At 40.8% G+C, this 20,857-nt stretch overlaps 3 protein-coding genes and 1 long non-coding RNA gene across 6 annotated transcripts in view; 1 reads left to right on the plus strand and 3 right to left on the minus strand.

The window, feature by feature from the left end:
• mettl23 (methyltransferase 23, arginine) overlaps positions 1 to 1,056 on the plus strand; it is a 4,034-nt gene extending 2,978 nt beyond the window's left edge. For both annotated transcript variants that reach the window (XM_086290329.1, XM_086290328.1), the window contains exon 5: positions 670 to 1,056. In XM_086290329.1, the coding sequence (XP_086146455.1) occupies positions 670 to 865 (196 nt within the window). In that variant the 3' untranslated portion in view covers positions 866 to 1,056. The remainder of the gene's footprint in view (positions 1 to 669) is intronic.
• LOC147333257 (GTPase IMAP family member 4-like) lies at positions 390 to 16,143 on the minus strand. Of its 2 annotated transcripts, XM_086290327.1 has the most exons (4): positions 8,058 to 8,124; positions 7,601 to 7,686; positions 6,692 to 7,006; positions 390 to 5,458 (listed from the first exon to the last, which is right to left on the minus strand). In XM_086290327.1, exon 4 carries the CDS (start codon positions 5,391 to 5,393, stop codon positions 4,629 to 4,631), a length of 765 nt encoding a protein of 254 aa, XP_086146453.1. In that variant the 5' UTR covers positions 5,394 to 5,458; positions 6,692 to 7,006; positions 7,601 to 7,686; positions 8,058 to 8,124; the 3' UTR covers positions 390 to 4,628. The 2 variants fall into 2 exon arrangements, with proteins under 2 accessions (XP_086146453.1, XP_086146452.1); XM_086290326.1 differs by lacking the exons at positions 6,692 to 7,006; positions 7,601 to 7,686; positions 8,058 to 8,124 and adding exons at positions 14,416 to 14,567; positions 16,028 to 16,143.
• On the minus strand, positions 9,875 to 13,779 carry LOC147333258 (uncharacterized). The gene is made up of 3 exons (XR_015128948.1): positions 13,292 to 13,779; positions 13,115 to 13,172; positions 9,875 to 12,966 (listed from the first exon to the last, which is right to left on the minus strand). It is a non-coding gene; the product is annotated as an uncharacterized LOC147333258 (long non-coding RNA).
• A 1,192-nt stretch (positions 16,144 to 17,335) lies between the features above and the next one.
• LOC147333259 (GTPase IMAP family member 4-like) lies at positions 17,336 to 18,793 on the minus strand. Its single transcript, XM_086290761.1, has one exon. The coding sequence runs from the start codon at positions 18,776 to 18,778 to the stop codon at positions 17,996 to 17,998; it is 783 nt and encodes a 260-aa protein (XP_086146887.1). The 5' UTR covers positions 18,779 to 18,793; the 3' UTR covers positions 17,336 to 17,995.
• Between the last annotated feature and the right edge of the window lie 2,064 nt (positions 18,794 to 20,857).

The following is a 20,857-nucleotide window of genomic DNA, read 5'->3' on the forward strand; positions in this document are numbered from 1 at the left end:
GGCATGAGATTAAAAATTGTTCTTTAAAAAATGATTATAATAATTTTAATTTAAAACTACCATTTGAATCATTTTAATGTATTTAGATATTTATTTTAAATAATTTGTTCTTCCACAGCCCACCAGGGGGCAGCAGCTCAGGAATCACTGATGTAAACAATCACATTTTTCATTTTCATCTTTTTCAATACAAAAAGAAGAAAACTGAAGCTGCTAAACTTTAATGTGGAAAAGTTTTTCCTTCTGTAGTGTAACAGTCACGTAAGGAGCTCTGAGAGACGAAGCACACGCTAACACCCAAAATGTGATCTCATTCATGATAATGTGCGCTCCAGGAACATCCTTCATTACACCAACAAAAATGACCATATTTACTCTTTTTTATTCTTTTTACTCCATTTTGTAAATACAATTATATTTCATTAAAATGTGCAAAATAACATAAAGTCACCGGACTAATCGTACATAATCATGAAAATAAACACTCGGTTGCAGTTATTTAGTGTTTTGTGTTGAAAAAGTCCTATTTTGGTTAAGAAGGAGCCAAAGGAGGTGTCACAAAGTCAGACACGTAGCCTGAGGGTTCGATACCGGATCTCTTCTTCAACTGATGACAAAGAGCTGCAGCGGAGCAAACAGAGTTCACAGCTTCTTCTTCGTGTGTTTCAGCGCCGACTGGTCGATCGAGGTGCTGCTGCACAGGTGGAACCTGAGCTGCATCGAGGTTCAGCTCGACCAGTTTGATGCCGACACACCTGAGCTGGCCGGGTCTAATCTGCCCGGCAACCACAGCATCCAGATGATGAAAATCACCCTGAAGACAGAGGATGCTGGACAGAAGGCCGTCCACAGAGCTTCACCATAACCTCAACCACACCAGCAGCACCCAGGCTAACCAGTGACTCATGGTGTCTGGTCAGACCTGCTGTCAGGGCTGCTTTTCCAGTCCTGACAGGCTGAAGCTGGAGGCTGTGCTTCCTGCTGTGAGCAGCAGAGGGCAGCGTTTCACCGAACTTGACACCTGAGGTCACAATGATTAAACTTCCTCGTAAGCGAGCCATTCCTGCGTGTGGTTTCTTTGTCTTATTCATGAGTTTAACTCTAAATTCACTCATTTTAGTGCAGCAGCTGGTTTTGCAGTTTACACACACGTGTGTGAATGATTCTGGTGGATTGCTTAATCTCACCCTCACTAATACAGATGTGGATTCCAGGCCTCACAGTCGTGTTTGCTGTGAGCTAAAGTTCACACACAACAGCACATTTTAATGTCTCGCACTGTGCCTGACTGTGTACGGCTATATCCAAACCACATGTGATCCGCACATGGATATATATGTTGTATGATAATAAAATGATGTTGTTTTGGATTTTGTGTCCAAACCAGAATGAAAACATGTCAGTTAATCTGAAAACTGCTGAGACGATGTTCACTCACCTGACTGCACGCTAACCCAGAGCCGTGTCAGCAGCTCACAGTCACACTTTAGCTATTACACCAAACTGGAGCTAAATGAGGAAGACTGCAGCCCTTCACAACCAAACAAGTTAATCTGCAGCAATGCTGTGCTGGTCTGTTGAACAGAGAGCTTGCTGTTCATCTACGTTCACCTTTGGTCACAGACACAGTAGTGACTGAAAGGCCGTCTGAGACGGGATGAGGGGGTTTGGGAGGGACTGAGAGTAGCACCACTGCTCCTCCATATCAGCAGAAAGGTGTGTGACCTGAGCAGAGAGAACACAACAACCTGGAGTCACTGAATTAACCAGACCCTGATTTCTTCATCGGCCTGTTTTATACCACATCAGTGCCCATAGCAACCACTTAGCAACCACATTTCCTGTCTCCACATCTCTGATCTCGGTCCATCTATGAGACGGACATGTTCCTCTGCTAACACAGGGAGACGTCTGCAGACACGTCCCACTGTCTGTCTGCATGTTCACATGTGTTTGCTGCTCAAAGGCACAAGGTCAGGACTTCCTGCACAACAAGTTCAGGCACAAAATCCAAAGCAGAGCTGGTACTTAATACAACACACAATAACAATAACAGTCAGACATCATTTAGACTGTTTACCAAACTCCTCAGCACGAGCCTGTGGGTTCACATCAGGACAGATGTGACTGTGTTATATGTGCTCATGCTCTGGACTACAGAACATGCTCTAACATATACTGATACAAGAGTACAAATACTGGATTACATGTGTATAATTATTATATAATATGAATTCCCCATAGAACTCCTCATGGTCTACAGTTTCTAGTTAGTGCTGTCAAAATTAATGCGATAATGCAAATTAATCCGCCATCACGGTCAATGCGATTAACATTTTTAACACTATTAACCCATCTGGTGTGCAGAATGACTGAAAATCCCTGAAACGTTTCTGTCAACACTTTTCATCGTTTGAACTACAGCTGGTTAAAATTGGAAATAAAGCGCTGTAGTGTATCGTCCACCTGGCCTGAACAGCATGTTTTTAAAGTTCAGCGACTTTTTATCCTCGACTTTGAAGCTGTCCAGACTGGTTATAGTCGAGGATTTTAATATACACACTGATGATGACTCTGACCTGTTTGGCAGAGGTTTCCTTAGAGTCATGGATTCTTTTCTTTGTACACAGCATGTGTCTGGCCCTCTGCCTTTGATACTGTGGACCATCATATTTAGGTTTTGACCTTGACTTTCAGGGCTCTGCATAGACAAGCACCAACATATATCAGTGAACGTCCATACATTCCCAGCAGGTCCCTGAGGTCATGTGATCAGGGCTTGCTGGTTGTCCAACACACGAGGCTGAAAACAAAAGGCGAGGTTTTGTAACTGTGGCCCCCAGACTGTGGAAGTCTCTCCCTTTGAGCCTGAGATCTGTGGATCTGTGGTGGCTTTTAAAAAACAGCTAAAACAGAAGTGGAGGACGCAAGAAGAATGAGTTCAGTAAAGTTTGACTTGTTTTGATTTGTTTTGCTTAATGCGCCTTATAATCCAAAAAATACGGTAACTTCTACCTTGCTTTAGCATGTCCAGAAGTCCAACTTTTTGTGTGATGGTTAGCATCTTCCTCTGCCTCTTGAGTGCTACCGCAGGTGCCTTGCAAGGCATGGAGAAAACGTCAGTACTGCACTTCAGAGTCACACTGCTAAGGATCGATGTAGTGATTCTGTACTGTACAGGAGAGAGGGCACGGAGGAGATGGACAATGGTCTACAGTCGATCAGGACGCAGAACACAATGATACAAAAAAAATTATGCAAAATTGCACACAAAAAATCAGCGAAACAGCGAGGCCGCGAAAGGTGAACCGTGTTATAGCGAGCGACCACAGTATGAGTAAAATTAGCATTGCCATAAGAGTGCATATTACATATTAGAGTATAGGTAATGGATTATATATTTCTATACAAGTTCAGGCACGAAAACAATATATATCATATATATCTATATACAGGTTTAAGACACCGAAGTGTTTCCATCCACAAACATGTGAAAACCATCTGCACTGAAGCTGAAGCACACATTTGCATTTGTATCAGGAAACAGTCCTGTAGAAACTCCTAAAGTGAGAACATGGAGTTTATCCAGGAGAACAAACACAAGAAAACCCTGAAACCCAAAAATCCTTTAAAATGAGAACAAACTGTATGAATGTAGAACAGAGTCTGTGACGGCCAGCAGGATCTAACCTGATCAAACTGATAGATTATCGATCTGTCCAACACACAAAAAGACATTTAAAGACTGTGTGTTATCTCACAGATCACCACTGGATGTGAAAGCAGTCACAGGTTAATGAAGATAAAAGTTCACTTAGCATCCAGCAGGTCACTGCAGCAGATCCAGAGTTGGGCTTCACCTGTTTTTATCCTGTTTCAGTTGTTTCAGACTCACAAGAGGAAACATCGTAAAGCCAAAATATTAGAAACATCATCTGAATCTAACATCTAGTTTTTTATTAACATGTGGCTCATACAAAACCTGAACCCTAAACTCTGGTGACCTGGTGAATGTTCAGTTGTATATAATAATGTACAATGATGATGTGTTCATGTACAAAAAGCTCCCATCTGGCAGGGTGGTGGTGGAGTCCCACAGCGTGGAGCTCAGAGCCTCCATTCATTCAGCTGCTTTTGGAAACTCGTACAATCGAGCTCTGAGACGTCAGCAGCAGATCCAAACACCGCGGTCGTTCTCCTCCTCATCACTCTCTGCTGAGCGCCTCACAGACTTTCTTTTAGATGCTCCAACACAGCTAAACATCTGGTTCTGGTCAGGTTTCCAGACTGTCCACTTCCTGTGATATATTCACACCTGACATGAGTCATTATTATGAGACATTGTCTCCTGTGAGTGGTACTTTCATCAGGTGGAAACCTGCTTCCAAAAGGAAAGTGATGTTCTGTTTTAGGTTTGTTTCCCAGTAATGAAAGTATCCAGTAATCGTGTTGCCCTCCCCTCCACCAACACCGAAGCGCCCATGGTAGTTAGTACTTATTTCACTGTAAACTACTCTGCAAACCACTGACTCTGTCTTAAAAACCCTTCCTGAAATATGAAAATTAGATGTGGTTAACTCAGTTTGAAGAGCTTAACTAAATCAAAATCCCCCAGTAGGACTAAAAACTCACTTTTTGCAGCATTTCTCAGTGAGCATTTTGGCCTTCATCGCTAAAGCTGTTGTTCCCATCGACAGTACTGAACCCCCTAAAGCTCCCAGTAAAGCTCCCGATGTAGACGTCAGCTCACCACCTCCAAGTAAATATCCCCCCACAGATCCCAAAATGATTCCCACCAATCCAGTCCTTTCCAGAAGCGCACGCCTGCCTGTTGTTTCTGCTGTTTTTGGTTTTTCGTCCTGCTCGTCCAGTTTTCCAGCCTCTTGGAGCATGTCAGGAGTGTAGAAGTAATCTTTTCCCATCGGTGTTATCTTCTTCAGCAGCTCGGTGACCTGAGCAGGACTTTTGTCTTCAATGTTAAAAGCAAAATATCTCCACTGGCACTGCTCAATGAGTTCTCTGAAATCCTTACTCTCGATCATAGCCTCCTGTATGTTAGCTTCATAGTCTTCATCTTCATTTCTATGGGTGAACACCACTGTTGTGTAGGCCAATGCACGTCTGCCAAAGGTGCGCACAAAAACCTCCAGTACCTCTAATTCTTCAGAGGTGATCATACCGAACCTCAGCACCAGCAGGAACACATGAGGACCAGGACTGGCAAGATCAATGGATCGCTTGATCTCGTTCACCAGCTCATCTTCATGTTTTCCAGGTTTAAACACACCTGGAGTATCAACAACAGCCACTTTTTGACCTTCCACAGTGCTGTGGGATTTCTGTGTGCGATCTTTGGACGAATCCTTTGAGGTGAAAGTCTCTGTCTTCCCCATGATGATGTTTCCTAGAGTACTTTTACCAACCCTGGTCTTCCCAAACAGCACGATCCTCAGGTCATCTGTTGGAAGAATATTAGTATGTGAGAACTGTCCCAGTCACCATCTCTTACACTGAAAAAAATATGTTTTACTTAATTCAATGGTGGACATTTGTTGCACACAGATGTTTTGCTTCGGCAGCAACTTAAACAATTGAGTTAAATTAACACAATTTATTCATGTTCAATAAACCTGTGCAATTTGTGTTGATAAAATGTGACTTAAACATGTTTTGATGAAGTAATTTGATCTCTTGGAATATTTTAATCCTTCACAATTTTCTCACGTTATCCCAACACGATTCAATAACTTTTACCCAATACTACTTGGTCACTTAAATACTACATGTTATCTTCAAATTACATTTTGCTATTATATTCTAGTATCAAATACACAATTTTCAAATGGAGGCCTTATAACAGATTGTATTGTTCTCTTCCAAGATGGTTGCTGGCATCCACCAGTAACCTTTCAAAACAAAATGTCTAATTTCACTGCAGTAGGTAAAGAATTAAACTGACTTTACTCCTCCACTGAATCTACATAAATCAACAGTTAAATAATGTCAGTTCTTCCGTGTTCTCTGGAATCAATCACAGTAAAGAAATTAGACTGTTTCTTTTGAAAAATGTTGGGAAAGAACAAATCAAAACATTCTATTTAAGGCCTCTGACATCAAGATTCAGTTAAACAACAATTATAACTAAACAATTTGAGGTAATGTTAGTTTCCATTAACATTAAATTAGGTTACTGAATTGGCAAACACCTTCCTATTAACACTACCCATTTTACCCCAATAACTAAAGAAATTAGCACTTGCAGGTCAAAACCTTTATTCAAGAGACGCAAAAATAACATTGATACAGTGACTGTCAAAAAATACAGCACTGATCATACTGTGACATCTTGGTTCAAAACAGCACACTTAGAAATATTCAATGTTCTTTACTTCAACTGAATGAAATTGAAAATACCATTTCACACGACCCATATGGGATATTTAGACTGTATAACTGTTCACGCTACATCTCTTCACTAGTAAAAGAAAGAAAAAATACAAAGACAAATTTAAAAATGCTGCCAAACAGACAAACAGAACTTGTACAGAGCAAAAGGAAAAACAAACAACAAAAAAAACGGCTTGTCCTCATGGCAGTTGCAGAGTATATAAAAATGAACCCTGCGATCCGTTTCTGGAATTGAGCTTCAAAAATGCAGCAGAACAAGTGTGAGATTTAAATGTCCTCTCACCTAGAGCTGGTCACCTCACATGCATAACAGTGAGCTTCGTTGCAGGAGCAGTTTTGTCTTAGTTGTGAGCTTTCCTTGAGAGCTGAGTTGCATCCAACTCCATTACCACCCTTTGAATCACCTCAAAAGTGTAGCAGAGTTGTGATGGGTAACTCATGTTGAAGGAATAAAAAAGGTCCAAACAGCATGGCTACTGCAAAGGTCACGTTATCCAGATCTTGAAGAACAACATCAGAAAAGTCATTGCCTGGCGCATCTCTGGAGACAGATGTTCATTGTGGTTTTCTCAATCTGTGCAGTGGCCTCAGTCAAGTCCTGGTTAAACACAAAACATTTCTTTAAGATTCCTTTTTAAACTCATCTCTTTTGAATCTACCAGTTCTAATGTTAGAGTAATTTAAACCAATGCAAGCAACATAGTAAATAGCTATAGCCAAAGAGTGGCCTGCCATGCTGCCATTCATGGTCTAACAGAGTTTCTAAGAGAGGGTGAAAAACATAATAATTTCAAATGCTTTACATTAGTTTTTGTTAGAAAGACACCGGCCCATCAGAAATCCAGGTTATGTCACTCAGAAGATGTTAGAATTTAGACTTTCAGCCCCACAATTTGGTTAGCTGTTGGTCAGTTGGTCATTTTTTCAAACAAAAGCTAATGTAAATATTGGGGGGATTTTCCTTTGTTCACTAGAATGACAAATTTAAAGTTTTTTCACACTGATGTGACCCCTAATACAGGGGTGGGGGTGGGGCCTCAAGGGCCGGCGGCCGAGTTTACTACCAGGCCTCATGTGAACTTCAAATTATTAAAGAGGACTACTGGTCCTAACCAGTCCAATGAGGATCAAGTGGATAACTAAATGCATTTTTAAATGTTGCAAATCCACAATCTACTCATAAAACACTCACCATGAACTCCTGCACCAAGATGTTGCAATTGTCTTTCACACAGATGCGGAGCACTTTGATGAGGGACTCCGAGCATTAATGTCATCCTTGAGTATTATAACAAAGAAAACAGAGATTTGTGAACTTTTCAGTAGCACAGAAGAAAATGATCCCAGACAAAAACTCTTGACTTTTTAAACCAGTCAACATGCAACACCAGCATCTACAAAGCAATATCAAAAGTTCCTGTTTGACATCAACTTTATGGATATATAGTTTCCAGAACATTTATTTTTAAAAAAAGATAATTTTTTCTCAGTGGGCCAGTAAATGCATGACGAAAATTATGGCATCCTTTTAGTGGAATCGGTACTCACAGGTAATAGTTGACGGTTTCAATGGATGTAGCATAAAAATCTTTTACTGACCTAATGCAATACATATACACTTTGTAGTTCAAGAATTTTAAAGTTCTTACTGTCATAATGGCAGCTACATCCTTTAGCTTTGTGCACTGTTCCCCCGATCACTTTGCAAACACTTTCAGCAGACTGTCAGAGAGAAACTCAGCTCCGTCAGAAACCTTGACTGTAAAGGCATGGTTGGGATGCACTGGAGTGCTGCATTTTATCTGAAATAACATAAAATTATTTTGAAATAACAGCAGGCACTGTGCTTGGTTAATCAGTAATGTTTTGTTGAATAAAAACTGTGTTTCCAGATCTTATGGGATTAAAAAAATCCAAAGATGTTTGTTTCTGATTTGCAACCCAACAACCCACAAGTTACAACCTCATTTCAGTTCAAGTGTGCATTAATGCGAGTCCAGTAATCACCTTTCTGGCAATACATACAGGTATAAGATAAACCTATGGCAGATTTTGGATTTCTCAGTTGTATTAATAGGGTGAGTATGCATGCACCTAATAATTATAAAAAACCTATTATAATTAAGTTACAGAAACGAAAATAGAATATACTTTCTTACCATAACACCTTGAACCCACAATCCATCAGCTGACTCCTGGTGAAATGCAGAATAGAGGTCATCTCTCAATGTGCAGCAAAAAAAACAAAAACAAAAACAAAAGGACAGCAGGTGAGGGCAGGAGGGGTAGGGATGTAAGCTAGCATAATGCCGCTGATGATATTAGCTAAAGCTGTTCAATGTCCAAAATCTCACTAACACCACGGTGCAGTAAATACACAATGTAACTGAAGAGTCAGTTGACAAATCTATTCACACAGAAAACCAAATTATGTTGAGAGTGCCTCGTAATTAGGTTTAATGTGATATTACGGCTCTTGTGCCAAAGACAAATTCAAATGAAAAAGCGCCAATTCTTTGACAACAGATAAAACAGCAAATAAGCTAACGGCTCTTTTTTAGCATGTTACATGGCGACACTCTAGACGTTTAACTACATTTGGCTGAAATATGGTAAAAATTAATTCAAAAAATCAAGACATACCAAAAATGTAGAGTTGGCTGCTCGACTTGACTGAGATGGATGCCTTTTTTAAACCACGATCCAAAGCCCGCGAGATGAAATCACACGTGGTTTCACGAGATTTAACGTTGCTATCTTATTAACTTACTTCACCTGAACATGATATGAACAATTTAATACACCCTTTCTGCATATCATGTAGTTTTTACACTATATAGTTACATTTAACTTTAAAACATGAGGCAATTGTGTTAAATACATGCAAGATGCTTACATAAATCCAAGAGATGGCCAGTCCCTTTTTTTCAGTGTACAGCATTGACATAAATCATAAAGCAGCTGCGAGGAAGGAAATATAAAACATGAAGGCAGGAGGAATGAACAATCAGCGTTTATTAACAAGGAAACACAAAGTCTAAGGAGCTTAGAAATTCTCAAAAGAGGATCCTCTCTTTTGAGGATGCCAATGTTCACATTTTGGACAGAGAGGACAGATGGTTTGAAAGAGGAGTGAAAGAAGCCATCTATGTCCACTGTGAGCGACCATCTTTGAACAGAGGCGGTGGTTTACGACACCAACTCTCTGCCATCTATAATCCAGTTTTGAGATCCCTCCCAGACGCCTTAACGCCCACTCACATCCTGGGCCATCTGTCCTCAGGAAATCACATGATAAGGTGGGGCCAGGTTTCACAATGAACACACCCGAAACTCTGGCTGATTGGGACCCACACCCAGTTTCACACCTTGGCTCATGTGCTTTTCACACCTTGGCTCATGTGCCACTGGACTTAAATCTGGGACTCTCCACCATTTGACCTTAGAACTGAAGAACCTTCTCGGATGAGAGGTGAAACGTCTTCAAGCAACTTAAGAAAGTCCAGAAGCTTTTCTTTCTAAGCTCCTTAGACTACGATGACTAAGAACGTTCACAGACAAGGAAACACAAAATCTTTCAGCAGAGACACAAAAAAAGATTGCCCAAAATCTCTCGTGCTCGTATCTCATGTTTCGGAAGAACAACCTCTTGAATCTCAAATGTACCTTGTAACTGCCAATGAATCTTCCAGCACTGTGGAGGAGTTTTGGCCCACTCATCTTTGGAGGGTTTTTGAGCATGAACCAACTTTTTAAGGTCATGCCACAGCATCTCAATCGGATTCAGGTCGGGACTTTGAGGTCACTACAGAGTCCTGCTGCAGAACCCAAGTGTGCTTCAGCATGAGGACAAAAAGGTGTGGCTCTAATCAGGAATGGATATAGTTAGAGTTTGGAGAAACCTGGAGTCGGGATTAATTTCCTGGTCAAGTAAAGTTAGCTGACTTAAAGCTAGCAAAGCATGCTGCAACCAGCAACTCTAAGCTGCTGATTAATATACTGATGTTTTCTTTTTTGGGGGGGGATGGGGTCAAACCCGGGCTTACTGGGCTTAAGCCCGGGTAATCTTATCAGAAGCCCGGGGTCTTGGAGTGTTATTTGTTTCATAGTTAGATGCCTGACTGACAACTGTATAAAACAAAAACTACATGACGCACAGTCGTAAATCCCCCCTAATTTTGGTATGATCCGAGCTCAGGCACTGGGCGACTGAGCACTTACACATGTGAGCGAGGGGGGAGAAGCTGCTGCCTGCGAGTTTGCTGCACAGAGGAGAGCTTAGTTTCACCAGGTACAAAAGCAAATCATTCCTACTGTACAAATAATGTAAATATGACGGTGTATCACAAAAGATTGATATCAAACTGATCACTTGACCCATATTACGTTACTTGTTCTTCGAGTGAATCAACAAATGGCGAAATGAAAAGCTGAACAACAACAATGCTGTTTTTTAGAGAGTCTTAGCTTACATTAGGGCTGGGCGATATGACCCAAAATTCATATCTCGATATTTTTTAGCTGGATGGCGATATAAGATATATATCTCGATATTTTTTTTAAAGCCATAAAGTAAGAACAAACAGAGAGTTCTTAGTCAAAGCTGTGTCCCAGATGTCACACAGGCACTTTTATTAACATACAGCATAGATGTACATGAAAAAAACTACTCAAAAATAAATTATCAGCATTTATTAAATAATAATGCTCCATAAATAAAAGAAAACTGTTGTTTTTGTGCATAACAAAAAGCGTGGCGTTAGCGTGGTTAGCTCGTTAGCGTGGTTAGCTTGTTAGCGTGGTTAGCTCGTTAACACGTTGATGCCGTCCAGCCCCACGCATGGGGCGATGCGCAGTAACTCGTTAACGGAGATTTGCCGTGTCCATCTTGTCATTGCCTGCAGGTGAAGCGATGGGGAAGGAGGGGGAGTTGTGTTCAGTGAAGGAGAGGCAAGGTCGAGTAACGTTGTGTAAAGACAAAAGTGGATGAAAGAGAGGCAAACTTGTGGCTCCACAACTATAATTATAACGTAACATAGACTATATCGATATAAAAGATATTGTCACATCTTATATCTCATATAAAAATATATCGATATTTTTAAAAAACTCGATATATCGCCCAGCCCTTGCTTACATGTGTGTTTATTTCATACTTTCTGTTGTTACCCTCCACGGCTAAACAAACTCTCTAAATCGGTTTCAGTTATGTACTGATGGAAGGGGAAAGGAAGTTAGGAAGTTTTAAAGGAAGTTAGCTCGCTAGCTTCCATCTAAATACAATATAGCATGTCCTGACTGAGGGGGTTTGGAATCCCTGGGCTGTAGCTACATCGTAAGGTTAAAACTGTTAAAACTATTGTTGTTGTTTTTTCTGCATATGTCTGAAATAAAGATACAATACAATACAATACAAAAAAAAAAAAACTGAGCTTAAATAAATGATTAGCGGTAATAAAAGCCGAGGGAGGTCAACAGTGATCACTGACTGTTTTAGGAGCTTTTTGAGATTAAATTGAAGAAAATACAAAACATTAAACATGTTAACAACACAAAAGCCGTATTAAACGCAGACTACTTTAGGCCCGGAAGTAGGATTTGTCACGTCATCACTTAAAGACCGGTTAGGGCTAAGCCCGGGTGTATAAAATGGCTGGCTCCGCCTCTGGTGGGGTCCTGTTGACCGGGCATGCTCTGGTGCATCTGCAGATGTAGAGCCCAGTTTAGGCTCCCAACTCTAACCAAAAATCCCAAATAAAATATGGCACATGGTTTGGCAAAGATGGGACAGAGATGGCCCAGAGTTCAGTATTTATCACACGACCTGTTTCAGAGTGACATCCAGACACAACAATCTTTCTATTGAGTGTCTCGTCCTGTAGAGATACACTTCGGCCATGAAACTGTTTATGGAGTCCCACTGTGGCTTAAAAGACAAAACAAAATGAGAATCAATAAAAATGGTCTTATTTTGACACTGTCTCATAAAAAACATTTAAAAGGCAGAACCTTTAGACTTCATGATATCGCTTTTGTTTGAAAATAGAACAAATTTGATTTGCCCATATGACGCCTGTTATCTTCATCTGCTCTTTAAATAAACGGAGCCGATGATGGAGCTTCTGTAAAAAACAGACCCGAGACATATGAGGACAAATCACACTCATTGTTTCACATGGATATAATCAGGTTTATTCATAAAATATAAAAATGAAGGGATGTGGTCACTGTTTGAATTCAGTGTTATTCAATAAAACTACAAAATGTCACTGTTAGGATTGAGATCAACATTTGAAGAAAGGTTTTTGGACTGAATGTGACATGGACTTCATTATTTTTATGTCCTCTGGAAACTTGAGTAAATCGATGGCACACAGATTTAGCTGGGCGATGCTGAGGCGGAGCACAGGTGTGCACATAGAAGCTTCATTCTGGGTCATCAGTACAAACAGCTGCTATGCCAGCAGGTAACGGCCACTCATGAAGTTTAATGGAAGGCCTGGGTCTCGTCTGTGGACAGCTACCAGCTGTTTAACGTATCTGTGATACACTGAAATACTGGGAGTAACAGATTTAACAGGAAGTGTTTCAGAGAAGCGTCAGAACATGAAGCCGTCACTGTGATCCTGCTTTATATAACCTGTGTCTGTAAAGAGTCATAAAACCTCCATATAAGTTTGTTCATGTCTGAGAACTTTGCACTCACCAAAGGAGAATTATTTCAGACTCGGTTCCACATCGCTGCAGACTGAATCTGATAGAAGCTGCAGAGGATTAAACATGAAGAGGAGTCAGGACTTTTTACATGAAACATTTAGTGTTTACAAAAATATTCAACTCATGATCTGAAAATTATTGCTGAAAAGAAAGTCTGCATCCTTACCAACGAGGAGAGAACTGCATCTAAAGACCGACAGACACAACAAGGCAGTGAAAATGAGAGAACTGGACCAAAGTCAGGTTTAAAAGTTCATTTATAGCATTTGCATATTACAGTTTATTAGCTGGATTAACATCAACACAAAAGCTAATGCTACTGATACCAAAGTAAAGCTGGTTAACTGCTCGCTGTCACCCTCGTTTATTTCATCATATTAAAAATCAAACTGTTGTTAATAAATCAGTTTACTTACCAGGAAGTTTGAACAGAGGTGAAGAAGTCCGAGTGTCCAGAACCAAATATGAAGAAGCTTCAGCTTCACTCCAAGAACAAAGACTTCAGTGAATCCACAGAAACTGATTTCATCACATTTATAGTTTAAAGTCGTAGATGTGACGGATTTAACCGCACAGGTTCGAGACGTTTAGAGGATCGCAAGGAAAATGGCGGCGAAATGCTGTCACGATAGATTTGAACTGACTGAAACAGAAAACGTCCAGAAATACCAGAATAAAAAATCATCTCACCATCATAAAGCCTCCTAAAATATCAGGACTGAACGCTGACTTTATCACCTTTACTGTCAGATCACCTGATGATGATTTTACAGCTCATCAATAGTTTTTCTATAAAATGAAAGGATCTGATTATTGAACAACTTTGTTTTAAAAGTGCGATAAAAATATTCACATTAAAAAAACAGAAACTGTTTTATTTCATGAGCAGATGATACATTTAAAACTTTTATTAATATCAACTCATCAGCTCAGAGTTTTATAAAACTTGAATTATTATATATTTATAATTTCTATTATTGACTCAAATATTAAGAGTCATATGAGATTCATTTGGTTATTTTCCTCTTATCTGTGATATAAAATCTTTACAGCTTAAAAATCAGAAATGATTTCTTTGAGTGCAGCTTGGTGCTGATCAAGCTTTAGACTGAGAGTAAATGAACAAACCTAACATGTGTGAACTAAAAAACATTTCAGACTGAAACTGAAATCGTGTCCCAGTGATTTAAGCAAAGAGCTGCTCCTGTTTTATGTTTCAGGAAATAATGACTGTCCCAAAACTCAAAGCACACACCAGCCTGAGGATCACTGCAGGACAAATACACTCACCCATGGGCTGTGGATCAATCGGTACCTTGGTCTCCACTGCAGCATGACCATCCATGTCTTCTTCTGACTGTTTACATTTCCAACTCACCTCTATATTCAAGTCTGCTCCTGGTTCCCTCCCCTAAACTTCAGCTGTCCAATCAGAAGTCCGGCTGAAAGAAACCAATCAGAAGGCTGAAAAAAGTGCATCATCAGAGTGCATTTCCACAGGTCTGCCTCCTCACACTTAACCTTCTGACGACAACAGGAAACATCACAATAAAACAGCATTAATGTGTTTGTTATTCAGATCAAATGTCAGGATGAGATGAACCATCAGCACTGAAGCACCAAAACCTGCAGTTCCTCTAATGTCCAGCAGAGGCTCCTGCACTGAGCTTTTTACAACGCACCTGCTTCAACTAAGGCTTTAAGTCTGCATAATTAGGGGCGTGGTCTCTTTAACTGAGAGGTGGATGGTGACACAGGTGACTGTAGCTGTTAGTGAAACGTAAACTAAAAGGCAAGGAGGAAAAACAAACACCAAAGATCACGTACACTCGGTCTGTAACCCAGGTTATTAACCACAGCCAGTGTCCTAACGCAGCCTTTTCACGGAGCATTTATCTGTCAGTGTTGGATAAAACCATGGTGGGAGACTAAAACCTTGCTCAGAATCAGAATACTTTATTAATCCCAGAAGAAATGATATGGTTATAGTTGCTCCAAGACAATAAGAACAGACTGAACTAAATCAAATAATACAAATATTTTACAAAGAAACTGACAAAATTTAAGAAATATAAATATGCAAAATATTACAGAGAGTAAATATATATGATTGACATTTTACTCTAAACTGTAGAACTTTGTTATTTGTTATTTTTACAGTCGAGCATGTGCAAGAGGGTGTACTGCTCTGTGTGCTGTGCATTAGGTGAACTTTACAGCTCCATCCCTACAACATTACTGCATTTTGATCAGTTTATTGAGTCTGTTAGCATCTGTGACCCTTGACCTGCTTTCCCAGCATGCAACAGCACAGATGATGGTACTGGCCACAACAGACTCATAGAAAATCATAGAAAATCCTGAGCATTGTCCGACAGATGTTAAAAGACCTCAGAGACGATTCTGGCTCTTCCTGTAAAGTGCAGTGGTGTTTTAACTAGGGATGGGTATCGTTTAGGTTTTATCCGATACCGGTGCCAAACCGGTACTTTTGAAACGGTGCCGGTGCTTAAACGGTGCTCAAACCGGTGCTTAAAGAATGGAGAACACAAACTTTGTCCAAAAACCTCTCATGTTCAGCTGTTTTTTTGTAAAAATATAACAATGTTAGCCTTTTCTGCAGCTATGGGGCATATATGGTATCACTCTTGGCTGGAAGCAGTGCTTAAACAATGGAAAAAACAAACTTTGTCCAAAAACCTCTCATGTTTAACTGTTTTCCACTTTTTCTTTGGTCATTTTAGCCTTTTTGGCCAGGGTGAAGGGAGCATCTGCCATCAAACAAGAAGACAGCCGCATGTAGCTATGATGATGTTTGCTAGTTCACCTTACATGCATTAATGTAATAACGTGGTTAGCCTACTCAACGTAAATTACACACGAACAACATTAAGCTCCTCACGCAGAGAAGAACGGCTGCTGCTGCATCATCATCCTCATCATTCCTGCTACACTGGCAGGGCTAGGGGCCAGGACTCTCCTCTTCGGGTTTTTGGGGGATGTTGCTAACTCCGGGTCCGATAACAGGCATCAGGTGGATGATGGCGTCCTCAGCTCTGAGGGGGATCCTGATGGGGTCTGACAGATCTGGGGGTCAGGCAGCAGTGCCACATTTAGCTGATTGACACAGTTGCCACATCCATCCAACCATTTTCTGCCTCTTCTCCAGGTCCAGATGATGAAGGCAGTGGTCTCAGCAGAGATGCCCAGACCTCCTTAACCCAAGCACTTATTTCTAGCGAGACACCAAGTCACCCAGAGACATAATTTCTTATGTCTTCAGGAGCAGTGTCCTCAGTCTGCCCAGGTGTCTCCTTTCATATGGACATGCTCATAACGCCTCACACAGGAAGCTGCCAGAAGCATCCTCGTCAGGTGCCCAAACCACGTCAGTGTGCTGCTGTTGACTGAACTCCTGACCGCATCACTCCAGAAAATACGGCCATCCTCTAGAGCAAACTCATTTCTTGTATTCACACTTTCATTTCTTCACTACCCAAAGCTCATGAGCACAGATGAGACCAGGAACAGGTAAACTGACAGCTTTACTTTCCCCTCCTTGCTTCACCACGACAGACTGGAGCAGTGTCCACATTACTCCCGCCCTCAGTCATTAACAATACTCGAACATAATTAACATTTGTTATGTTTGTATGGACAGGCAACAGAGACATCACTAACTCAGCAGAGCTGGTCTCACAAACCTCTGATGCATTTTAGGACCTGAGGCATAAACATGGAGCACTGAGGCTGTTTCAGGTCACAGCAGGAGGACAGGAGCTGAGTCAGAGCCTGAATGTCTCTGTCAGTGCTGATAAACTCCACATGATTAAATCTCAGCTGCTGCTGACTCTGAACCGCAGAGCTGAAGAGGACTCGTTGTTTGTGTGTGAGAATTGTTCTTTACAAAATTAATCAAGTTTATAGAAGTGAGGCTAACGATCCAGTCTAATGCATGCCTGTGTGTGCGCTGAGCTATATGAGCTGTGGACAAGAGGGGAAAGAGAGGCCGTATCAATGCTTTTCAAAATAAGAGAATGTTAGCATTGGTAATACAGCTGCAGCCATAAATACCTGCACATAAAGAGCTCGTTCCTTTATACTTACATCCCAACTAATGCTGGAATAAAGTTGCAGCACTCGGCAATCTAACGTTATAACAGAAAAAAAACAGCACACGAGTAGAAAGAGAGTCGGGACAGGTGACATTTAAAAGGCCAATTTATTTTAATTTGGACATTTTATCATTGTTTCTGCAAATTTAACAAACTGTAGAAAAAACATATAAGGAAGCAACTTTAACAAGTCCTGCAGCAGCAAAAATGTTCACAGTTTTAATCGATCAAAAGCATGAAAGTAAACTGCCAATGTGTCCGAACCTAACTCCAAAAACATTCAAATGTGAAGAAAAACAGAAGGGGAACATTAAAAATCATGAAGAATACATATGAAATGACGATGTCAACACATCTCAGAGGTACTGAGAGGAAACCGCTGGTTGTCTCGATCAGGGTGAGAGACGCAGCGTCAGAAATAAAAGCTCACCAATCAGCACAAACCTGCATCTACAAACTGGAGAACAATTTCAGAATAATGCTCATCATCAGCCACAGCACAGTGACATCAACACTCAGAGACGCTCTGTGCAACAACATCGTTCATCAGGTTTGGACGCTCGTGATCTTCGGGCGGCGCTGCATTAAAAACAGGGCTGGATGGTCGTTAATGCATCAAAGGATGTTTAATGTCGTTTCTTCAAACTCAGTCTGAAGGCTTTAAGTCACATAATCAGTTTAAGAAAAAGTCTCATGACCCTCGCTGATCCTTTTCATCGTGCTGGATGTTGTAAGTGGCTGTTGCACGGCTACAGTCAGAGCCATTCATCACACTCCTTTGCCAGGTAAGAATTAAACTGTATCACTTTCTGAGCTAATTCTTCACCCAGCATAGAAGCTAACAAGCCCCCCACCACAGAGGTCAGGTCCCTGTTTGCATCACTGACCTGATATGTTGGTTTCAGCCTGTTCTTATGTTCTTCCAACATTTCCTTGGTGTAATATTCTTTGCCCTCTGCCTTGTTAGTTTGCATCACCTGATTGATTTTGTCCACCAGCTCCTTTACCTTTTCAGTTTTCTGGTCTTTTTCACCTTTGTTGTTAAGGACACAATAGTTCTCTGTTTTAAAACCAACTCTCTGAGTAAACTTTGTTATCTTATCCTCATCCTCAGCTCCATCTACAGTCATCAAGAGGAAAAAGTAAGGCCCTGACGCGTCGCCAAACATCTTCTTCAGGGCTTCCACTCGTTTCTCGTCTTGTGTGTTATCTCCCACCCATTTTTGCACATACAGGAACACATGAGGACCCTGATCAGCCTCAAACACGGATGCAGTGATCTTATTCAGCACTTCCTCTTTTTTATAGTTGGTGTGGCACAGACCAGGAGTATCAACTAAAACCAGTTCTTGGTCTCCAAACTGTGCCGTCTCCGTCTTGCACGGTGTTGTATCTGAGAGAAGGCGGTTCTTCTTCACAGCAGGTTTACCCAGGAACGTGTTGATGGTTGAAGTCTTCCCAGCTCCAGTCTTCCCAACGAGGATAATCCTCAGCTTTGTCGGCCCTGTTTGAGAATTTACACGACATTCATCACACATCAACACTGCAGCAGTCACAGTGTGACTGATCTAGACAACAACAACTGACATTAGCTTAAATTGATCCTATTTGCTTCCTTTGCTTTTCAAAGACATGATCAGTTAGTCTGGGTTGAACAGCTGACTCCAGCTTTGTAGAGTCTCACTGAGCTAAACGCTGCTTTGCTGATGACTCGGTGCTCTTTATGTCTAATGCTGCAAAACACCTGAAAGGCTTCAGATGGTTTTTAAGGCGTCTCAGTTCTGCAGCAGTCACCTGCCATGTGAACCAGGCAGCCATCTGTTTAAAGAAAACCCTTTCAGTATAATACATGGATAGAAATGAAAGTAAAGTTTTATTTAAGTATGAAAATAATTTTAGGAGCATTAATGATGTTCACGCCTCCTGGAGCTCTGTCCTAAGAATACAGTTAAACAGCTAAAAGGAAGAAAATGTCTGAAACTGTAACTATTAAACTACAACCAATGATAGTAAAGCACTCCATTATAAATATAAATAAATAACATAAATTACATCATGTCAGAAACAAAATGACTTTCTAGTTTTGCTGAAACACCAAGTTAGTAAAACATCTGTAAGGGACCTTTGAGTGAAACTCTAAACTTTAAACATTTAGTTTAAATCGTGCAGTGAACATCTGCAGCTGAAGTCTTTAAACTTCACTGAATTCTCCAGATGAACTGCTGTTCTCTGTGTTTTTGTCTAATAACATGAACAGTATAACGAGCAGCTGTTGTGTGACGGTGGAAGCGTCACTGAATATTGGCAGCATCTGTTGAATGTGACAAGAAAGCTGAGTTTGACTAAAACACCAAAGTGTGTGAGAAATGTAAAGTTACTTTCAAAGTTACAGGTAACTCCACAGGCTGACAGTTAACATACACGAACGTAAACCTGGAAATATTAGTCTGAGGAAGAGAACGAGTCCTCGCTCTGCTGGTTCATCCAAAAGCTCAAATATAAAACGTTCTTACCATCATTTGCATGTTTGCCGGCCATCCTGCCTGCTAGATGTGGTTGGTGGGCAGTCACGAGTGGGTCCTCTTCTTTGTAACTTCATGTTTTTATAATAACGTCTGTATAGTTCCCTCCCCTTGAACACACATCACCAAACTGGTTTCCGAAAGAGCCGTCCAATCACAGAGCACGAGTCAGAATGAGATGCAGACTCAAGGACCAAAAAAAGAAAGGTTCAACCAACAGGGTGCTGGGATTTTTCACTTATTAAAATTTAATTAGTTTAATTCTTTTTAAGAAAGTGGGACGTGGTATCTAAACAGTGTGTACAAAAAAAGATGATGCAAGCACCTGAAAATAAAATGAAGCCGTTCACAAAGATCCTGCGTAGAGCTGGCAGAAGTGCACATCAGTACGACGACCTTTGATAGAAAGGACACGTCCTTTCTTTTACACAGGAATCAGAAATATCTATTCAAAAATGAAACATGTTAGGCGACTATTTCTTGTCTTGAAATGTGCATTTCTCCTTTGTTTTTACTGCGGATCTTCCAGGTCAGTAATCAGACCAGAAAACGCTCAGACAGGTGGATGGTGACACAGGTAGCCGCTAGCAGTCTTCTAGGCTTCACCTCAGCTAACTGGAGTCCCTGAACTAGATCTCTGCACAGTGTTTGTGCTGCTGGAGCATTTTCATTGATATGACACATCGTCTGTGAGGTTACTGTACTAACAGACCCTCTAAGAAATCTGAGCTTCAGTTTTGTGAGTGAATTTCCAGGACTTTTATTGGAGGTTATATGTTATTATAAGCTACCAGCTGCAGCTTCAACGACCAAGCTGTTCTCAAACCCTTAAACTCTTTTATCATTAATGACTGAGAAAAGTTGTGGGTCAGAGTGTGGGCGAGAGCTATTTTGGCTTTTGAAATGAAAATCTTTGACAACCTCTGATTACAACAGCAGCTACATCAGTGTGGTTGAGGTAACACTTTAAAAATCACAGCTTTAAGGCTTAAATCACTCGTGTTTCCCTGTGATGCTCAGAGGAGCAGTGAGCCGTCCTGACTGAGCGCGCTCCTCTCCTCACTTCTGATAACCCCCTCCTCTCTGATGGTCCAG

Source organism: Aulonocara sp. 'chitande type north' Nkhata Bay, linkage group LG4 (assembly GCF_057382095.1).
Source record: "Aulonocara sp. 'chitande type north' Nkhata Bay isolate Kocher_YH1m ecotype deep benthic linkage group LG4, A_spYH_male_GT1.1, whole genome shotgun sequence".
Lineage (NCBI taxonomy): Eukaryota > Metazoa > Chordata > Actinopteri > Cichliformes > Cichlidae > Aulonocara > Aulonocara sp. 'chitande type north' Nkhata Bay.